At 43.6% G+C, this 20,608-nt stretch overlaps 1 protein-coding gene across 1 annotated transcript in view; it reads left to right on the forward strand.

Moving 5' to 3' along the window:
* Nucleotides 1-20,608, forward strand: part of gfra2b (GDNF family receptor alpha 2b) — a 60,248-nt gene that overhangs the window by 26,030 nt on the left and 13,610 nt on the right. The window contains exon 3 of the mRNA XM_078271889.1: nucleotides 5,723-5,800. Within this exon, the coding sequence (XP_078128015.1) occupies nucleotides 5,723-5,800 (78 nt within the window). The remainder of the gene's footprint in view (nucleotides 1-5,722; nucleotides 5,801-20,608) is intronic.

The following is a 20,608-nucleotide window of genomic DNA, read 5'->3' on the forward strand; positions in this document are numbered from 1 at the left end:
AAGGTTGGCGGTTTAATCCCTGGTTCCTCCGGCCACATGTCAAAGTGTCCCCGGGCAAGACACTGAATCCCCCGGATTGTTGTGTATAAATAGCTGCCCACTGCTCCTAATATGGCAGGACGGGTTAAGAATGCAAAAATAAAATGTCAATACATTGTACTGTGTCTATGTGACTAGGAATAAAGTTTGTTTGTTTGTTTGTTTGAGCGCTGACTGAACGTACATCATGAAATGCAGATTTTTTGACTCCGAGGACAGAAGGCAGAAAGCTTCTCCTCCGAATCTATCTGCTGCCGGTAATTGCAGACACAGAGCAGTACTTTTGCCAATACCTCTGCCTTTTTTCTTTCAGTATTCCTTTCATCTACCCTCAGCACCAATCTACAGCTATTACCCCGCCTGCCCAAAATAGAGACAGATAGTCTGTACTCGTATCCAGCAGTTATTTAGAGAGGTTGCTGATGAGAAATCCTTCCTCTAGACTATTTTTTCCTTTTTCTTCGTGTTTGAGCGTAGAGAGACCGTGAAAACATGGCAGCTGTGACTGGTGGATATTAAACAGGCTAGTTAAGAAGAGACACTATAGGAAAAAACACTTTTTTTCAATTTTGAGTTTCTGGGCTATTTGGCTTTCCTAACATGTCTTCTTTCAGACTGGTGGAAAGAAAACATGTATGTTACTACCCTGACTTATTCACCTGCTAACAACCAGAATAACTCAAAAGGATTCAGCAGACACAAATAAAGCCCCAAACACCATTAATTGCAGTACCATACAGTGTATCATACAGCCCCGTGCCCAGACAGTCCCCACAATTCACATGTCAATAAATTAGTCATTTTCCTTCACACCAAAAAAACAGTTCTCTTCCGGATAAATGACTAGCCTGACGTGGTCATACTCAGATTGTAGTCAGGCTGTGATTATGGGGCGTTTTTCAACCGAACCAGGAAAGAAAATGCCTCTGCACTCAATTGGATAGATCTACAACAAATTAATTGTCATTCAGATATTCTGTCCAACAGACCAGCGACCGTTTACAATGTTTGGTGTTAACGCAGTGTGAACGCAAACCCAACCATATGTAAATTATAAATGCTGCAACTTCACCCACGATCTATAGAACAAGCTGTGTTAAAGCACCCTCACACCAAACTTTACCCTTTCATTCCTATTTAAATGTATATTCTGAAGCTCCAGGCTCAGGCCTTTGTTCAGATATCATTTACAGTCTGATTTATACAACGTTTGATTCAGAACAACATGAAAAAGATGGATGTTTTACGGCTGTTGACAGTTGTTTTTTGATTAATGGAGTGATAAAAAAAAAGATATCCAAACTCCCCTCTGTAAAAAAACAACAACCTTTGACTCTAATATGTCAACAAAATGAAACAAGAATTTCGAACTATGGCTTTATCGACCCGTTCTCACTCCGAACTCGTAAAATGCGGACGTTTGGGCAGTGGCTGTCAGCGTCAGATACAACATAAAAAAAGCCCCTCAGCGTGTGTGTGGAACGCACCGGGGAGAGCAGCAGCTACACGGCGCTTGAAGATGACGTAGCAATAAGAGCGACTACGGTAGCGAGTAGTATGAACGCCCGAAAATCTGCATAGGGAGGTTGGTTAGTGGGTCGAAAAACACAGACTTTCACCCAGGAGACCGGGGATTGTGTCCTGCGTGTCACGTTTCTTAAACCCAACCGTCCCGTTCTTGTCCCGCGTGTCATGGAAACGTAAGCCCTCCCCCGACCTTTTCCTTAACCTAACTGCGTCAAAAGTGGCGCCAATAGTCCCGACCAAGCGTGTTTAGATATGACACTAAAGGAGACTTTACAACGCCAAAGGCAGGATGGGAGTGAGAATGTGTTGGCTTTATCCAATGTTCACATTTCTGTTCTGGGCATTTATGAAAAGTAGCACATATTTAACAAGGCGATGCCTCGTTTGCACATTTAAACATAACATTTCAGAAAACTTGCAATACCAAAAACGATGGTCTTGATGTCAGTAATCAACTGGGGGAAGTTTCACGGTGATATCTTGGGCTGGGTTTATAAACGATTCATATTTGAATGATCCGACAAAATCCTGATAACGTATCATATTCATGTATGTTTCATGTGAAACTATAAGACCTAAGGAATCCATTGGTACCAACGTTGTCATGCTTGCTTGTTAGGAAGTGGGTTGAAAAACGCTTGAAAAAGTTCAGCTACATTTTAACGAGGGAAAAACTTTCATGGCCATTTCAAAAGGGCTCCCTCTGTCACCTCCAGATATCTGAACGAAATGTCACTCAACACTCGCTGAATGTAGACTTTGATATTTTTAATTTCTACATTTGTAGAATCTCTTTTATATCCAAGCCAAGTTGGTTTTGCAACTGAAATATCCCAAATCGACTCCTGCAATGTCCTGCATTCAGAATACAAATGCTCCCATCAGGAAGACGCTACGGTTCCAATTAAATACCGGAGAAAGATGCCCGAATAGGCATATACGAGTCTTTCATCCCTCTATGGCCCAATCTCGATGTCCACACACAGACTCACGGACAGTCCCGCTAAGTCTGTGAGGACTTCGGACTGTCCCGATGTCAAATCGTCAAGTGTGCGAGGGGATTTTCAGTTTCCCGTCCTTTCATAGCGTTGTGACGTGAAAACAGTTACCAGGGGAAACCTTAAAGCGTTAAATAAAAAGGTAAACAAAGCAGAGTGGCACATGTTCAGCCCGGCGTATTCAGTTTACACAGAAATAACTTAAATCTGGACCATAGAAATAAAATGGATAGGCCATTGAACTGTTTCCGGTGGTCATTTGATTGGAACACAACAAAATGGCGATTGTTGTTAGTTGTCATAGTGACAATACGCATTAGTGGAGCCGTAAACTGTGTCGCAGCTGACTGTGGGTCAGCGGACCGCTAACGTTAGACCCAGCAGCAGTGGGTCGGCGGACCGCTAACGTTAGACCCAGCAGGCAGTGGGTCAGCGGACCGCTAACGTTAGACCCAGAGGCAGTGGGTCGGCGTACCGCTAACGTTAGACCCAGCAGCAGTGGGTCGGCGGACCGCTAACGTTAGACCCAGCAGCAGTGGGTCAGCGGACCGCTAACGTTAGACCCAGCAGCAGTGGGTCGGCGTACCGCTAACGTTAGACCCAGAGGCAGTGGGTCGGCGGACCGCTAACGTTAGACCCAGCAGCAGTGGGTCGGCGGATCGCTAACGTTAGACCCAGCAGCAGTGGGTCAGCGGACCGCTAACGTTAGACCCAGAGGCAGTGGGTCAGCGGACCGCTAACGTTAGACCCAGCAGCAGTGGGTCAGCGGACCGCTAACGTTAGACCCAGCAGCAGTGAGTCAGCGGACCGCTAACGTTACACCCAGAGGCAGTGGGTCGGCGTACCGCTAACGTTAGACCCAGAGGCAGTGGGTCGGCGTACCGCTAACGTTAGACCCAGAGGCAGTGGGTCGGCGGACCGCTAACGTTAGACCCAGAGGCAGTGGGTCGGCGGACCGCTAACGTTAGACCCAGAGGCAGTGGGTCGGCGGACCGCTAACGTTAGACCCAGCAGCAGTGAGTCAGCGGACCGCTAACGTTAGACCCAGCGGCAGTGGGTCGGCGGACCGCTAACGTTAGACCCAGCAGCAGTGAGTCAGCGGACCGCTAACGTTAGACCCAGAGGCAGTGGGTCGGCGGACCGCTAACGTTAGACCCAGCAGCAGTGGGTCGGCGGACCGCTAACGTTAGACCCAGCAGCAGTGAGTCAGCGGACCGCTAACGTTAGACCCAGAGGCAGTGGGTCGGCGGACCGCTAACGTTAGACCCAGCTCATTCCCTGTAACCGATGCAGCATAAAAGCATGGCGGAACCAGCGAGCCAGCCCACCGATTAGCTAGACGTTAGCTTGCTAACTCCGCCTTAACGTCACCCCCTTGCCACATCGTTCACAGAAAACGAGCCGAATAAAGGGTCACTCGTGGCGATAACAGGGTGCTTTGTGTGGCTGAAGCATGAAGTTAACCTAACTCATTTAGCGGCCGGCTCTCTGCCTCATAACGTTACTACTCCACTGCTCGTTAGTCCATTACTTCAAAACCTCAGCTCCGCGACTTTCCGGAAGTCGGCTTATTATCGGAAGTTTATACGTTACCATGGCAATGGTACACATAAAAATGGCCGCCGCTCTGACCATTCTGCCACGTTTATTTGAGTGGAAATGGCTTTTCTATCCATTTTATTTCTATGATCAGGACATAAATGAGCGACTGCGTTGCACTTTGCATTTCCCACTGTTGGTATTAATTTATGTGGCAGCCTTCATGTCCACAAAGTAATCATGGATCTTTCATCTTGAATCTGTGTGTGTGTGTGTGTCGCTGCCTTGTTTGTGTCTCCTGAAGTATTATTTCACAGTGTAAGAGTGAATTAGCTGATGCTTGGCGGGACGCGATGATCTCCGTTCTGTAACTACCGGTGGGAGCCGAGCCAGTGCAGCGGCGGGAGGCAGCGGCACTGCTTAATACCAGACAAATGCTCACGGGTGGCAAATGATTGCAGAAGAATGTAGGTCAGTGTTGGAACGAGGACTGTAGTAAATCAGCAGTGGAGTTGTCTGGCATGCTCATGTGTGGTGCAAAGATTAAAGACAACGCCGCGATTGAACACTAGTTGTTTGGAGTTTGGAGATGTGTTTCTCCGAGGTGCCAACAGGAAATGTCCCGCTGCCTCTGAAAGCAGCGTGAATAAGCGACTCTCTGCTGAGTGTTTACCTACAGGATAAAGGGAGAGACAATCTGTCCTAATCCTCCGTCCATTTCCTGTTCAAGGTAACGAGAAAAACAAGCTGCTGTTGAGGCGATGCTAAGCTCATGTGTCAACGCCACAGTTACTATTTTCTGGAGTCATCTTTCACAGTCGTCTTTAGACTTCTGCTCAATTAGGGGGGGAGGGTCAGCTCTATGTTCCCACATTTCTAGGACATTTTCAAAATGAGGTCTTGTGTTCCTACATTTCCCTTCAATTTAAGCCCTATCCTCCCACAACATGGAAAATGGGAAATATGGGAACATTTTGGAAAAAAAACCTTGTGGGAAATGTGGGAACTGTGGGAACATAGGGCCTAATTTACGTGAGCTACGAGGTAATGGAGCCTTTTATACATTGTCGTGTTTCTTTAGAAATAAACAATGGACAAATAGAGTCTTTAAACTCTTCAGATGTAAAAGTGACGTCAAAATGAATGGCAGTCAATGGGATGCTAACGAGAGGTGATGGCTTGGTAGCAACAAAATGGCTCCATGGGAGCTACGCGTTATGGACGCTCGCTTACCCCCTTGCGGCCACATCAGCAGCCAAACTAACAACTAACTTCCTGTTTTTAAACACCTGCATGCACCTGTGCCTTTCACCTCAGACCGTTTCTTTCTTCGCCTCCCGTCTCTCCGTCTGCATTTCCTGTTAAAATGAAATATAAGATTCAGCCGCTCCTTCTCACTCTAGCAGTTTTCCTCCAGTCCCTGCTGTAAGCTGTTCTACACAACAGCACAGACAATTTGACTTTGAAGGTAGTTTCCAGGTAGAGCCAGATGGCCAGGTGTGTACCAGGCTTCGCCGCGGACATGCTGCTGTGTGTGTGTGTGTGTGTGTGTGTGTGTTTGTATGTGTCTGTGTGGCTTCTCAAGCTGAAAACTTTTCTGTTTTTCTGTTGTTTTTCAGGGGAAGAGTTTTACGAGACATCTCCCTACGAGCCGATCCATTTCTCAGAGGAATTCCGACATGCCTCCATCATCTCAGGTACAGCTCAAGCGTGTGTGTGTGTGTGTGTGTGTGTGTGTGTGTGTGTGTGTGTGTGTGTGTTTGTGTGTTTTCGAACAGACTGAGCGGACTAACACACACGTATCAAGGTTGCAGCATCAGTGAGTGAGTGATCGTCCCTGGGATGTGTTTACCGAGACGAATACAGATCTCTGCAGCAGCTCCCCATTGATTCAGATGAACTAAGCAGCTCGCTCCATCTGTGGGTGCGTCAATGAATGAATGCATGTCTTTGTAAACACAAGTGTGTGTGTGTGTGTGTGTGTCCAACTGAAGCGGCCCTTTCATTGAAAATGTGCTTCTTATTATTTGCAGGGCAGAGACATAACCGTTGTTTATTTTCCATTATATATGTGTTGTCCATATTATGACGCCAACCAGTCCTCCAAACCATCCACATCTACTAACCGCTGCTGATGCGACCAAGCTGTGACGGAGGTCTGTAGCCGGCAACAGGAAGCTCTGTAGCGTCTTAAACGGCAAGCACCCGCCGTATGACTTCATATGATTTCGTATGATGTCATACGTTTTCGCGTGCATAACTTTTCGTGCGATATCATACGAACCCGTTCATGAGAATGTGTTGGAGGTGAAGCGATTGGTCGATTAGATGATCTACAGTTAATTTGATAATTGAATTGCTGTTGCAGAGACTCGCCCAGCATCGACACCAACAACCTTACCAGCCCCCAGTGTACAGAAACAGTTAGAATTATTTCAACTGTCTGCGGATGAAACATGATCACATGATGCCCAGTTTGTGTTTACTCTGATTAAGAAGTCCATCACATTAGCATAATGAGCACGCTGTTTACTTGAACTCTGACTTTCCCACTTTATCGTCTTAATGACTTCATAATTGCGTCTGGATGTAAACGGGGATGATCGTGGCGAGCACTAACGAGCATCGAGACGACTTTCTCTGAGTCGGTACAGTCATGTCATATATATATATATATATATATATATATATATATATGAGTTGCAGAAAACCAGTTCTCTCTTCAACATCTTTTAGGGACCCCTAAACTGAAAGAGAGACCGAGTAGAGGCCCCCCTTCTGAACTATGTTCCCCCAGCCCTATGTTCCTACATTTAGATCACAGCTGCGGTGACGCACCCACCTGAGCCCGGCAACCAATAGGAACAGAGAAACGATTGTGCTGTAACAAGACAAACTGACCAACACATCCATAATAAAAGATCAATACTTAGCATTTGTGTATCGATACAGTATTGCCACGGAAAACATCTCGATACTATGCTGTGTCGATTTTTCCCACATTCCTACTATGAATTTGTATAGAGGTGCAAAGTTGATGTAAGTCATTTTTTATCAAAGAAAAGTGTGATGTCAGCGTGTTAAATGTGAATCTGTTCTAGTTTCTTCTCTCTGGGACAGTAAACTGAATATCTTTTTTGAGGACGTCATCTTGGGCTTTTTCCAACGTTTTTTGTTGCCTTTTTAAACAGTTCTTGTCTCCTTTTTGGAAATTATTTTGAGTGTTTGTTACGTATTTCTTATGTTTTTTTTTTTGACAATTATTTCAACGTTTTTGGTGCTTTTTTCTTGTTTTTTTAGGACCATTTTTCCGACGCAGTTTTCAATTTTTTGACGTTTTTGGCGCTTTTTTCATCCAGATGATCCACACATCAATCAACAGTAAAAATTGCTCGGTAGTTGCACCCCTAAATCTATATAAATAGCACCAATTCATTTACACAATCTGCTTTCAGTGTTTAACTGTATGTACCTACAGTTTCTCTCATTCCTTCTCTCTCTATCTCTCTCTCTCTCTGTCTCTCTCTCTCTCTCTGTCTCTCTCTCTGTCTCTCTCTCTCTCTCTCTCTCTCTCTCTCTCTCTCTCTCTCTCTCTCTCTCTCTCTCTCTCTCTCTCTCTCTCTCTCTCTCTCTCTCTCTCTCTCTCTGTCTCTCTCTCTCTCTCTCTCTCTCTCTCTGTCTCTCTCTCTGTCTCGCTCTCTCTCTCTCTCTCTCTCTCTCTCTCTCTCTCTCTCTCTCTCTCTCTCTCTCTCTCTCTCTCTGTCTCTCTCTCTGTCTCTCTCTCTCTCTCTCTCTCTCTCGTCTCTCTGTCTCTCTCTGCTCTCTCTCTCTCTCGTCTCTCTCTCTCTCGTCTCTCTCTCTCTCTCTCTCTCTCTCTCTCTCTCTCTCTCTCTCTCTCTCTCTCTCTCTCTCTCTCTGTCTCTCTCTGTCTCTCTCTCTCTCTCTCTCTCTGTCTCTCTCTCTCTCTCTCTGTCTCTCTCTCTCTCTCTCTCTCTCTCTCTCTCTCTGTCTCTCTCTCTCTCTCTCTCTCTCTCTCTCTCTCTCTCTCTCTCTCTCTCTTTGTCTCTCTCTCTCTCTGTCTCTCTCTCTCTCTCTCTCTCTCTCTCTCTCTCTCTCTCTCTCTCTCTCTCTCTCTCTCTCCATCAAACCATCAGCAGTCCTGTGATTGGTCATACTACATTAGAGCCGCTGCACAAAACACTCTCTGACTCCGACTCTGTGTTCGCTTCACACACACACACACACACAGGAGTTTCTGAGGAGTGTTTAAATGTCAGAAGCCCCGAGCGATACATCGTCATTAACACTTTCTCTGTGTGTGTGTGTGTGTGTGTGTGTGTGTGTGTGTGTGTGTGTGTGTGTGGTCAAACAGCTGTGAAATAGACTTGCAGCTCTGTAAATTGGCTTTTTGCTCTCTCAGATTAACACAACACAAGTACAAACACGGTCAAAGCAGGAGAGCTGCAACTGACGCAACTTCAAAAGCACTTTCTGCCCCCCCCTCTCTCTCTCTCTCTTCAGATCTTACACACACACAGAGTGCAGGTAGTGTGTAACATCTCAATTGTTTCCAATATGCGACCTTTAGCACCGCCGAAAAACCCCAACATCAATCTCTGAGTGTGCTAACTCTCGGAGAAGGGAGCTCCTGTATAAAACAATCTAAAATAAAAGCCATAACAGTTACAGTGTTCATTATTTTTTTCAGCGGAAAGAGTAGGGTTCTGTCTTTTGCATCATCATGTTATACGCTCGTGGTTAGGGATGGGCGATATGGCCTAAAATCCATATTGCGATATACATTGCAGCCTTTTGCGATAACGATATATATCGCGATATATATCGTTATAATAGAACCATTTCAGACCAGGTTACATAGAAAGAAAGAAAGAAACGTAGTGGGTAGTTTTGAGAACATTTATTGTGCAAAACTGTAATTATACAACATAATGTTGCAGATAAATAAAATACAATAAAGTACACTAAAGTACACTAGCTGCAGAGACTTTAACAAAGAAAAAGCTTAAAGTATTGGGTTTCTTTCCTTAAGTGCAAACCCTTCTAAAAGGCTCTACACTTAGTTTAAGTCCTTGGTTCTTAAATGCCACCCAAGATGCAGAGAACCGGAAAAACTGGTGTCTTTTTAGGAGCAGACACTGTACTGACAATACTTTCAGTATTAGGCAAAGAAAATTATTTTGTTGCATTGCAGCCGGTTGCAGCTCGTGGCTCTACATTTTGCGGGTAGATTACGTCATCAACTCGCATTATCGCGATTGTGCAATAAAATTAAAATCTCTATCATAGGCCAATTTCGTAATATTGTTTCTATCGCCAATTACTACTCGTGATGATGTCGTCACGTTATGTGCCACCCGATGCAAAAAGAAACGGGCTGATAACTAGCTGTAATGTGGGAGATCGTTGTTTCCATGATCCTGTTTAAAGCGACCTAAAATAAAAATAAATAAAACATAACTGCTAGAGCGTTGATTCTGATCGCAGCAGAAAGCTGAGGCTTCTGTCTTTTCGCGTCATTATGTATTCACGCTCGTGGTGACGTCGGCACGTTACGTGACGTTCGGTGCAAACCCGTGTGACACCATTTCAAAACGCCTTTACACTGCTCATAAAAATGAGCATTTCTCAAAAACTAAAACGTATAAACAATAACTTCTGGTGTGTCAAGGAATATTGTTTTGTGTGTTTATTTAGTAACATTTGATTAAAACACATGTCCAACCTTTGTATGTTTGGTAACACTTTACTTGAAGTTATCGACATAATCTTGACATGACACTGTCATAACTGTGACATGACACTGTCATAACTGTGACATGACACTGTCATAACTATGACATGACACTGTCATAACTGTGACATGACACTGTCATAACTATGACATGACACTGTCATAACTATGACATGACACTGCCTTTAATGTGTCATAAACGTTATAAACAAGTCATAAACATTTATGACTTCTGTCATTAAGTGTCATTCGGTTTTTGTCATGACAAGTTGACATTGTTTGGGTTGTCTTGATTATGACAAGTTGACATTAATCAAAGTGACATTACCAGAAGTTGTCTTGGCCATGACAAGTTGACATTATATTTGTTTGGGATGTCTTTGTAATGACAACTTGACATTAACCAGGATGACATTACCAGAAGATGTCTTCGTTATGACAACTTGACATAAACAGAAAATCCACCTCTTTTTGTATTCATGACATGTTGACATAATGATTATTAAAATTAGATGTGCAAGGTTAGAGACCAATTCTAGCACTTGGTCAGATAGATGTGTGACAGGATATTTCACAAAACTGGCTGTCATACACTATTATGACAGTGTAATGGATAGATTCTTAGACCTCAAGTGAAGTGGTACCATTTTGATTTGTCATTAAGATATCATGAAGGTGATAAGCACCATCGCACACCAAATTACCTTCTTAACACATTATCATAACTATCTGACTGTCATGGATGTCTTTGTCATGACAACTTGACATAATGTCATCCTGTTTAATGTCAAGTTGTCATTACAAAGACATCCCAAACAAATGTAATGTCAACTTGTCATGACCAAGACAACTTCTGGTAATGTCACTTTGATTAATGTCAACTTGTCATAATCAAGACAACCCAAACAATGTCAACTTGTCACGACAAAAACCGAATGACACGTAATGACAGAAGTCATGAATGTTTATGACAGTGTCTTGTCATAGTTATGACAGTGTCATGTCACGATTATGTCGATGCCTTCAAGTAAAGTGTTACCGTATGTTTTTTTAAATTCATGATGCAATGTCGATACTTTTATGAGTTATTCTGGCGTACTGACTTAACCTATTAGCGTAGGTTGTTCTGATTTTAGGGATATAATGCATGTGACGATACTCCAGGAAATGACATCACAATGAGCAGAAATAGCAACCTAGTGTAGGCACCGACAGAGTGTTTCTGCTGCAGAGTTCAGACGGTTGGAGTTGGTTGGTGTGTCTGTGTCTCTCGGATCAGCTGTCGACTGAATCTGAAAAGCATGATGTGAAGATTCGGCCGACACGGGGCCTCCGAATGCTCCGAGCAGATAAAGAAGGAAACAAGTGAGAGGGGGAGGGGGAGGGAGGGAGAGATAAGAGGATAATACAGAAGTGTGTTAAATAGCAGTGGCAGAAGAAAGAGCAGTGGAACATTAAAGTATGTTTCAGACACGAGTGACGCGAATCGATTGGAGGGAAAGGCTTGGCGTGACAGAGTGTTTGTGAATATGGAGCTGGGTGTGTGTGTGTGTGTGTGTGTGTGTGTGTGTGTGTGTGTGTGTGTGTGTGTGTGTGAGCCCCAGAAGAAGTTTTAAACTGTTTTGCAGACTTGAAAGTAACAGCATGAGAGAATATTTAAGTTATCATGGTGTGTCTGATGTGTGTTAGCAAATAATAACAACAGTCATATAGCCAACAAGGGCTGCACGATATGAGGAAAATATGCGATAACATTATCGAACATCGCGATAACGATATTACTTGCGATAAATAAATAGATAATTAAGGGTAACTTCCGTTTTTTTCATCCTGGACCCTATTTCTCTATGTTTTTGTGTCTGAAGCCCTATTCGCACTAGAGGATAGATACCCGACCGGAGCCCAACGGGACCCAACGGTACCCGATGGGACCCAACGGGACCCAACGGGACCCGATGGGCCGGGCTGGGTTCGGACAGATATTTAGAAATGATTTTCATTATTATTTTCATTTTCATTATTATGTAGGTAGCCAATGGGCCTGTTTCACTTGATGCAAAGGCTATATGATTGGGCCTCTTGTGCGTGCGTGTTAACGTGCGCTTGTTGCCCCGTGTGCGGTGATGGGCTCTTCTGTTGACATTTCCGAATGTCTTCCTACAGCTGCTTAATAAAAGCTTTCCACACAAACAAACGTACATGTGTCATTAGTATGAGAAAAAAATGAGATTTTAACTGTTGGACGCGGGCCGGGCTCGGACAGAAAAATGCGGAGAGGGGGTTGTAGCCGATTCTGTGGTCTGGCACCGACCAGTGGTCACAACCACTAGGGGCGCTAAAGACACTGGTCGCGACCAGCTCCTCAGTGGTCTGCCCTGTGGTCTGCGAAGCGGCTTTAGTATTTTCTCCCCTTTCCTGTCGTTTTGGCAGCACTGTTAGTGGGATAAATGTCAGAGATCATAATCTTTTGTCTATAAAATACACTATATCAGATGTATTATGATTATTATTGTTATTATTATTGATTATGAAGATCCGTGTGGTCAGGACCAGCTGGTCTTTGGCACAGACCAGTGGTCACAACCACTAGGGGCGCTAAAGACACTGGTCGCGACCAGTGGCACAGCAGTCATGGCCAGCTTCTTACTGGCACATAAGCATAATCAATAGTACTATTCATACAACTATGACTAGTAATAATAATTGAATCCTTGTTATTATGATTTATATTAATAATAGTGATCAATAACATTGGATAGACAAACGATTATGGCTTCTCACATTAGGTGATTCTGCTAACACAGTGAGAAACGTGAAAAGTTGTATTAAAAATAAATACAAACAAACACGCCACAGATCACTCAACTGGTCCAAACAACAGAACAGATCACAGAGGAGGTGGTCAGGACCAGTAACGTTAGTGCCCTTTTAGTCCAGGCAAAGTAACTAATTGTTAAAAGAATTTCTTTCAGCTTAGATCATTTCTATAATGTGTCCAGAACAACATACTAAAAGTCCTAAGAAATCCTAGTTGAGGAAATATGTTTAATTCTCATCAATCCGAGATGTGTGGCAGTAAGGTCAGACAACAATACACCCCAATGGGGCTATTTTTTTTCCTTTACTCCTATCAAAATAAAACTTTATACAATGAAAGTATCCATGAAAAGTAAAACATTTTGTATTAGAAGTTTCTTTGAAAATTAATTTGAATATGCAAATGAGCAATATACTAATCGAATATGCCCAAAATACACCCTAATGGGCTTATTTTTTCCTTTACTCCTATCACAATCAAACCTCACACGGTGAAAGTATACATGAAAAGGTCTTTCACACTTACCTGGGTCACTTGCCACAAAAAGACTTATATTGACCTTTAAAGGGTGATAGAATGATTGTATAGGGTATTTTACACTGTTCCTTAAGGTCTCCTAATAGGCTATGTAACATTGGTTGGGCTGAAAATGGCCCGGGTGCTATTCTATGGGCCCTTAACTACCCTGTGAATATGGCTCTTATTTTCTTCCAAATATGGTATGCTCATGAATATTTAGATGAGCTGCGCGCTGATTGGTTTGAGCGAACCACATACACTGGAGACGAGACAGCAGGTCTCATATTTCAGACACTGCAACGTTATACATTGTTTGTCTGCTATTTTGTTATTAAATTAACTTCTGAGACTTTTTTAAGCGAGAAATCAACTATATAAAGCTCAAATATGGGACGTTTTACGGAAACTGATGGCTAATTGCAAATTTGGTAAGACGTGTCGGACTTTAGCTAGGAGCGCCACACAGTCTGACGAGAAAACGGCAACCCCCATACCCAGTGAAAGTCACCGTTTCCCTGGGTACTGGACTACTGGAGTACTCGGGGCTACGCGGAGCTCCATGGAGCATAACTACAGTAGCTATATTTACAGTTTGAATTTTGTCACGCCACTTATATAACATCTACCCCAAGGTCTTATAAAGATAACAATGGTGTCCGATTTCAATTAAATGAATTTTTGTGAACATTAGGGGTTTCGTTAGCTGCGACTGTCCCTCCAATCCTATGTGTACAGATCGCGGCTAGTTAGCTTCATTTTCGGCGTAATTTGAGTCTATTTACAGTTTGAATTTCGTCACGCCACTTATACAACATCTACCCAAAGGTCTTATAAAGATAACAATGGTGTCTGATTTCAATTTAATGCATTTTTGTGAATTACAGAGGAATTCTAAGAGGAGGCTAGCTAGCTCTCATTGATGGAGCTCCATCCAGCCGCAGGCTCTATCAATGAGACTCGCGGACAAGAGGCGTTTATTTCCCCGATCGTTTGTTTAAATAACTCAACACATTATAATTACACACATTATAAGATTAACTGGAACCTGCGGTAAGAGATTGCTGGCGTAACAAGCTCGCTGACCGCGTACTCGCTCACACACACCGGCCATTTAGCAGGAAGAGGGGAGCTGCAGGCCCTGGAGCTCTGTCAGGGCAGCGGCGTATAACAATGTATACAATTTCTGAGATCTACGTGACCTGTTCAGAAGACTAAGCTGACCTCAGCTCAGTGGTGTAGCCTGTGTAAATGTTTGGGCGTGACAAAGATAGAGACTAGAGCCAAATGAGGAGGAGCCGCCGAGTTGACGTCAACTAGGCGGCTCGTTGAGATCTGCCCGTTTTCAGAGGCAGTTTCAAATAGTGAGATTTGCAGAGGAAAGAGGTGTCAATGGGATTTTGAGGTTCTCTGTATGTCCTAGTTACCCACCAAACTGTCATTATTCAACTATGACAAGGTAACATCGGTTTTGCATTCAATCACCCCTTTTTTTATTTGCGAACAACCCTTACCTAATGACATTCCCCCACAGATAACATCAGAAGAAAGTCAGGATAGCCATCTTAGTCATTAGTAACGTGGTGAGATTACATTTTGCTACCTTGTCGTGGTGGGGAGGCTTGTGTGCCTCCGTGACCCTGAAGACTACACCGGCGAGGTTATACCCCTGGCAGGTACTACCAAGCCAGGCAGTTTTCAGGTTAGAGGCCAGGCTAAAAGCAGCATTGCCTTCACCCATTGGCAGTAGGTTGATTGGATGAAGACTGGGCTGATGTATTTGTCATACATATGAATGGTGTTTCTGCCTATGCAAATTAGGACATATTCAATAAGTGTGGAGCTCATGTGCATATTCAAATTCATAAAAAAAATTGTAATACAAAAAAAGTTACTTTTCATGTATACTTTTACTATGTAAAGTTTTATTGTGGTAGGAGTAAAGGAAAAAAATTAAGCTTATTTGGGTGTATTGTTGTCTGACCTTACTGGCACACATCTCGGATTGATGAGAATTAAACATATTTCCTCAACTAGGATTTCTTAGGACTTTTAGTATGTTGTTCTGGACACATTATAGAAATGATCTAAGCTGCAAAAAGTAATTATTTTACAATTAGTCTGTCGTAAAACGCTACTTTGCCTGGACTATTTGTGCCAGTAAGAAGCTGGTCATGACTGCTGTGCCACTGGTCGCGACCAGTGTCTTTAGTGCCCCTAGTGGTTGTGACCACTGGTCTGTGCCAGAGACCAGCTGGTCTGTGAGGGACCAGCTGGTCCGTGCCAGAGACCAGCTGGTCCTGACCACACAGACCTTCATAATCAATAATAATAACAATAATAATCATAATACATCTGATATAGTGTGTTTTATAGACAAAAGATTATGATCTCTGACATTTATCCAGCTAACTGTGCTGCCAAAACGACAGGAAAGGGGAGAAAATACTAAAGCCGCTTCGCAGACCACAGGGACCACAGGGACCACAGGGCGAGCCCACTGAGTCGCGACCAGTGTCTTTAGCACCCCTAGTGGTTGTGACCACTGGTCCGTGCCAGAGACCAGCTGGTCCGTGCCACAGAGCACCTGGTCGCGACCAGTGTCTCTAGCGCCCCTAGTGACAGTACCCACTGGTCCCTGCCAGAGACCATGGTCCTGGGACAGACCATGGAATCGGCTACAACCCCTGCTGAAAATGCGGCCGGGATTAGTATCTTCTGGGGACCTCGTGTAATTTAGAAATTTCAAAATGAACCCCCTACATCTGAGTTTTGTGTGGCGCATTCACACGGGGGGAAGGCCTTGCCGTGGGTCGGGGTTCTGTATCGATTTGGGCCAGGCCCGGTAGAGGTTAGCAAAGGCTCATCCCCACCGCGGCGGCACCTACACAGCATCACCACTGGCCCTCGGGTGAGGCGCGGGGAGCGTGTTGACTCGGGGTCGGAGGTCTCTGGTTGACAGGGGTCCAGACTGGCATAGAAATCTAGACGCACTGTAGCGGCAGCAAATGTAATCTGCAGCCAGGGTCGTCTAGCAACTCTCTGTTGGCTTGCGAGCTGGAAAAACCAAACTCTGGTCAGGCCAATCACATCGTGTATAGAGTCGGTGGGCGGGGCTTATGGCTGCTGCTGCTGGTGAACAGCGGTCTTTGGAATCGGCTTTGGCTGCGACTCTGAAGACTTGGAGTTCAGCTTTTCTTTGAGAAAAGAACAAAGAACGGCCCTGAAGTCATTCTTAAAAAAGGAAGATGTGTTCAGAGTTTAAAGTGTAATCTATCAACTAGCGTTGCTCTGATTGGTTGGAGCGCCGTCCTATTGCGTGCAGAGGGAATTTGAAAGATAACCGTTAATCCCGCCCCTCGGATTGAGCCCAGCCAATGGGGAGTTCCCAGACCCAACAGCTGGATGTGCGTTTGGCTTGTCAGGCTAGGTCCAGACTACATTGGCCATAAAAGGCGGTGTCCGCAGCCCCCCTGCGCGATGCCAACCCTATGTTGGAGTAGAACTACATGAAGCAGGTAATAAAAAAAAAAAAAGTGGCACCACCTACAGCCTGTAGTGCGATTTGCAAAAATCCACCGCTCCCTGTTCAGATGCATCAATCAGGGCCAGGGGGGGTGTCTAACTGCGTGTCAATCACTGCTCATGCACACGCATTTCATAGCACCCTCCCCTCCTCCTTCTCCGCGCACGAGCTGCAGATAGGTTTCCTCCCCTTTCCCCCTCTTCACACACGCTCTATTGTGCACAGCTCTCCCTTGTGGGGGGAGGGGCTTAGGAGACCGTTTTGGGCTTTAGCAGAAAGGGGGGAAGGACTGAGAAGTTGTCGATGTTACATTATTTGGCTAAGTCCTGGATCTTCACAATCCTACCTACAGCACCTTCAAGTGACTGATGGGAACAACAATCTGTGACATTGGTCCAGTATGAAGCGAGATCGCTGCAGTCGGCAGCAGAGAAACAATCTGCAAAAGTGCTGACAGACTCAGATTAATATTCTAAGTGTCTGACAACATTATGAAAGGATTTCTAAGGAGGTCGACCTTTCTGTTAAAGAGTAAGATCCTTTTTTTAAACAATAAGCAATTTAAGCAATTTTTCATTTGGCTCGGTTTGCGTTCACACTGCACTTTGGGAAACGTACCGAAACCCCGTTAACACACGTTACGCAATCCAGTTACTAGTTACTTTACACATTAAGTAATGTTATGTAACACACAACTGTTTGGATCTTTTACATTTTCTACAATGTTTTAATACTTGAACTACATTTTCCTGATGATACTTGAGTAACATTTTCAATGCAGGACTTTTACTTGTAACAGAGTATTTTTAAAGTGTGGTATTAGTATTTTTACTGAAGTAAAGTATCTGAATACTTCTTCGACCATTGCTGGATATGGAACAACTCTTATCAATAATATTACTACTCTATTATCTTTCAGGCAGTATCTTTCATGCCATATCTTTTAGGCAGTATCTTTTAGGCAGTATCTTTCAGGCAGTATCTTTTAGCCAGTATCTTTCAGGCAGTATCTTTCAGGCAGTATCTTTTAGGCAGTATCTTTCATGCCATATCTTTTAGCCAGTATCTTTCAGGCAGTATCTTTTAGCCAGTATCTTTTAGGCAGTATCTTTCAGGCAGTATCTTTTAGGCAGTATCTTTTAGGCAGTATCTTTTAGGCAGTATCTTTCATGCCATATCTTTTAGCCAGTATCTTTCAGGCAGTATCTTTAGGCAGTATCTTTTAGGCAGTATCTTTCAGGCAGTATCTTTTAGGCAGTATCTTTTAGGCAGTATCTTTTAGGCAGTATCTTTTAGGCAGTATCTTTTAGGCAGTATCTTTTAGGCAGTATCTTTCAGGCAGTATCTTTTAGGCAGTATCTTTTAGGCAGCATCTTTTAGGCAGTATCTTTCAGGCCATATCTTTTAGGCAGTATCTTTTAGCCAGTATCTTTCAGGCAGTATCTTTCAGGCAGTATCTTTTAGCCAGTATCTTTTAGGCAGTATCTTTCAGGCAGTATCTTTTAGGCAGTATCTTTCAGGCAGTATCTTTTAGGCAGTATCTTTTAGGCAGTATCTTTTAGGCAGTATCTTTTAGGCAGTATCTTTTAGGCAGTATCTTTTAGGCAGTATCTTTTAGGCAGTATCTTTTAGGCAGTATCTTTTAGGCAGTATCTTTCAGGCAGTATCTTTCAGGCAGTATCTTTCAGGCAGTATCTTTCAGGCCGTATCTTTTAGCCAGTATCTTTTAGGCAGTATCTTTCAGGCAGTATCTTTCAAGCAGTATCTTTTAGGCAGTATCTTTTAGGCAGTATCTTTCAGGCAGTGTCTTTCAGGCCGTATTATTTAGGCAGTATCTTTTAGGCAGTATCTTTCAGGCTGTATCTTTTAGGCAGTATCTTTCAAGCAGTATCTTTTAGGCAGTATCTTTTAGGCAGTATCTTTTAGGCAGTATCTTTCAGGCCGTATTATTTAGGCAGTATCTTTTAGGCAGTATCTTTTAGGCAGTATCTTTTAGGCCGTATCTTTTAGGCCGTATCTTTTAGGCCGTATCTTTTAGGCAGTATCTTTTAGGCCGTATCTTTCAGGCCGTATCTATTTAGGCAGTATCTTTTAGGCAGTATCTTTTAGGCAGTATCTTTTAGGCCGTATCTTTTGGGCCGTATCTTTTAGGCCGTATCTTTTAGGCAGTATCTTTTAGGCAGTATCTTTTAGGCCGTATCTTTTAGGCAGTATCTTTTAGGCAGTATCTTTCATATCTTTAGGATGTCCAGGGTTTTAACATTTATATTCAGTCAGAAGAACTCAGCAGAAGGAGAAAGCATCAGGATGTTGTTGTGTCCTCGTGGTTCTCAGATGCTCACTTAATCAGACACAATCACTTCACAACGGATGAGCGGACTCATCACTCCTACAAATAAATATCTCGTCTTCCTCATTTCTAATTTGAATCTTCGTCTTTTGAAAGCCCTGTCAGAGACCTTGGTGTGTTTTTGACTTCAGAAACGACGCAGATCTTCTTTCATTCATTTTGCTTTCCAGATCTGAAGAAATCTCTTAAGAAATCTCCGACGCTTGACGCGTTGCACTGACTAATGCTTCAGCTTTTACAATTCTCTCAGACATGATGAGTGTCTGTAAGATGGCAGCACTTCAGAGAGGAGAGGAGACAGTGAACAGGGAGAGGAGACAAGGAACAGGGAAAGAGAGAAAGGAAGGAGAGGGAATGAGGAAACGAGTAAAAGAGGAGAGGAGGTTAGGAAGGGGAGGGGAAAGGGGCAGATTAGAGGAAAGGAAACAAGAAAGGAGACAAGGAAAGAAAGTTTAGAGGAAACTATCAAAGGAGAAGAGACAAGGAGAGAACAAAAGGGGGAGGAGGACATAAAAGGATACAACAAAGGAGAGGGATGGAAAGAAGGAGAGCAAAGAGAGAAGAGGAGACAAGTTGAGAGGAAAGATGAGAGGAGACAAGGAGACAGGAAAACAGGAAGAGGAGAACACAACCAAGAAAAGAGAAGAAAGGTGAAAAGGAAATGTGAGACGAGAAGCTGAAAAAGCAGAAAAGAGAGAAAAGAGACACTCTATCCACAGGGGAGAGACAGTGTGTGTGTGTGTGTGTGTGTGTGTGTGTGTGTGTGTGTGTGTGTGTGTGTGTGTGTGTTAAAGCTATTATATTGTGACTTTAATAGGCTTGATTAGCGCTGGGATTATGATTTAGATTAGCATGTTGCTACATGATGCAGTTTGAATGCAGTTTCCAGCTTCAGACATTTATGTTTCTTTCTTACTGTCCGAGACTAAATCATGAATGATGTTGAACTTGCTGTGATGTAAAGCCTAGTTTAAACCAAAGAAGGACAGTGGTAAACTAGAAGATTTACTAAAACAAAACGAAACGAACGAAACGAGTCCTGAAGACAGCAGGCAAAATAGATCCAAAACGATAAGGAAGCCAAAAGACCAGAAGTAACAAAAACAGGAACACCGAGACAAAGGGGTAGACTCCACACACTAACACGATACAATACAATGATCTGACCCTAGACAAAGGAAACACAGAGACTCATACACAAGGTAACGGAGGTGAAACAAGGAACAGGTGACACAAGGGCTCAGGAACAGGTGAAACACATCAGGGCGGGACAATCACGAAGGCGGGAAAACACGAGGCAGGAAGTAAAACAAGACATGACATGGGAGAAAAACAGACTACAAAATAAAACAGGAAACTGAAACATACACAACCATGACATGCCCTCGCTCTGTCTCCACAATGTCGCTCTCCTTTTAAAAAAATAGTTGTCTTTTTTTCAACGTCTTTTTTCCACCTTTTGTTCACTTTTTTGGGACTTTTGTCCGTGACTACCTGAAGGAGTTTGTTGCGTGTAGCAAGGGATAGTGGACCCAAAATGCAG

Source organism: Sander vitreus, chromosome 16 (assembly GCF_031162955.1).
Source record: "Sander vitreus isolate 19-12246 chromosome 16, sanVit1, whole genome shotgun sequence".
Classification (NCBI taxonomy): domain Eukaryota; kingdom Metazoa; phylum Chordata; class Actinopteri; order Perciformes; family Percidae; genus Sander; species Sander vitreus.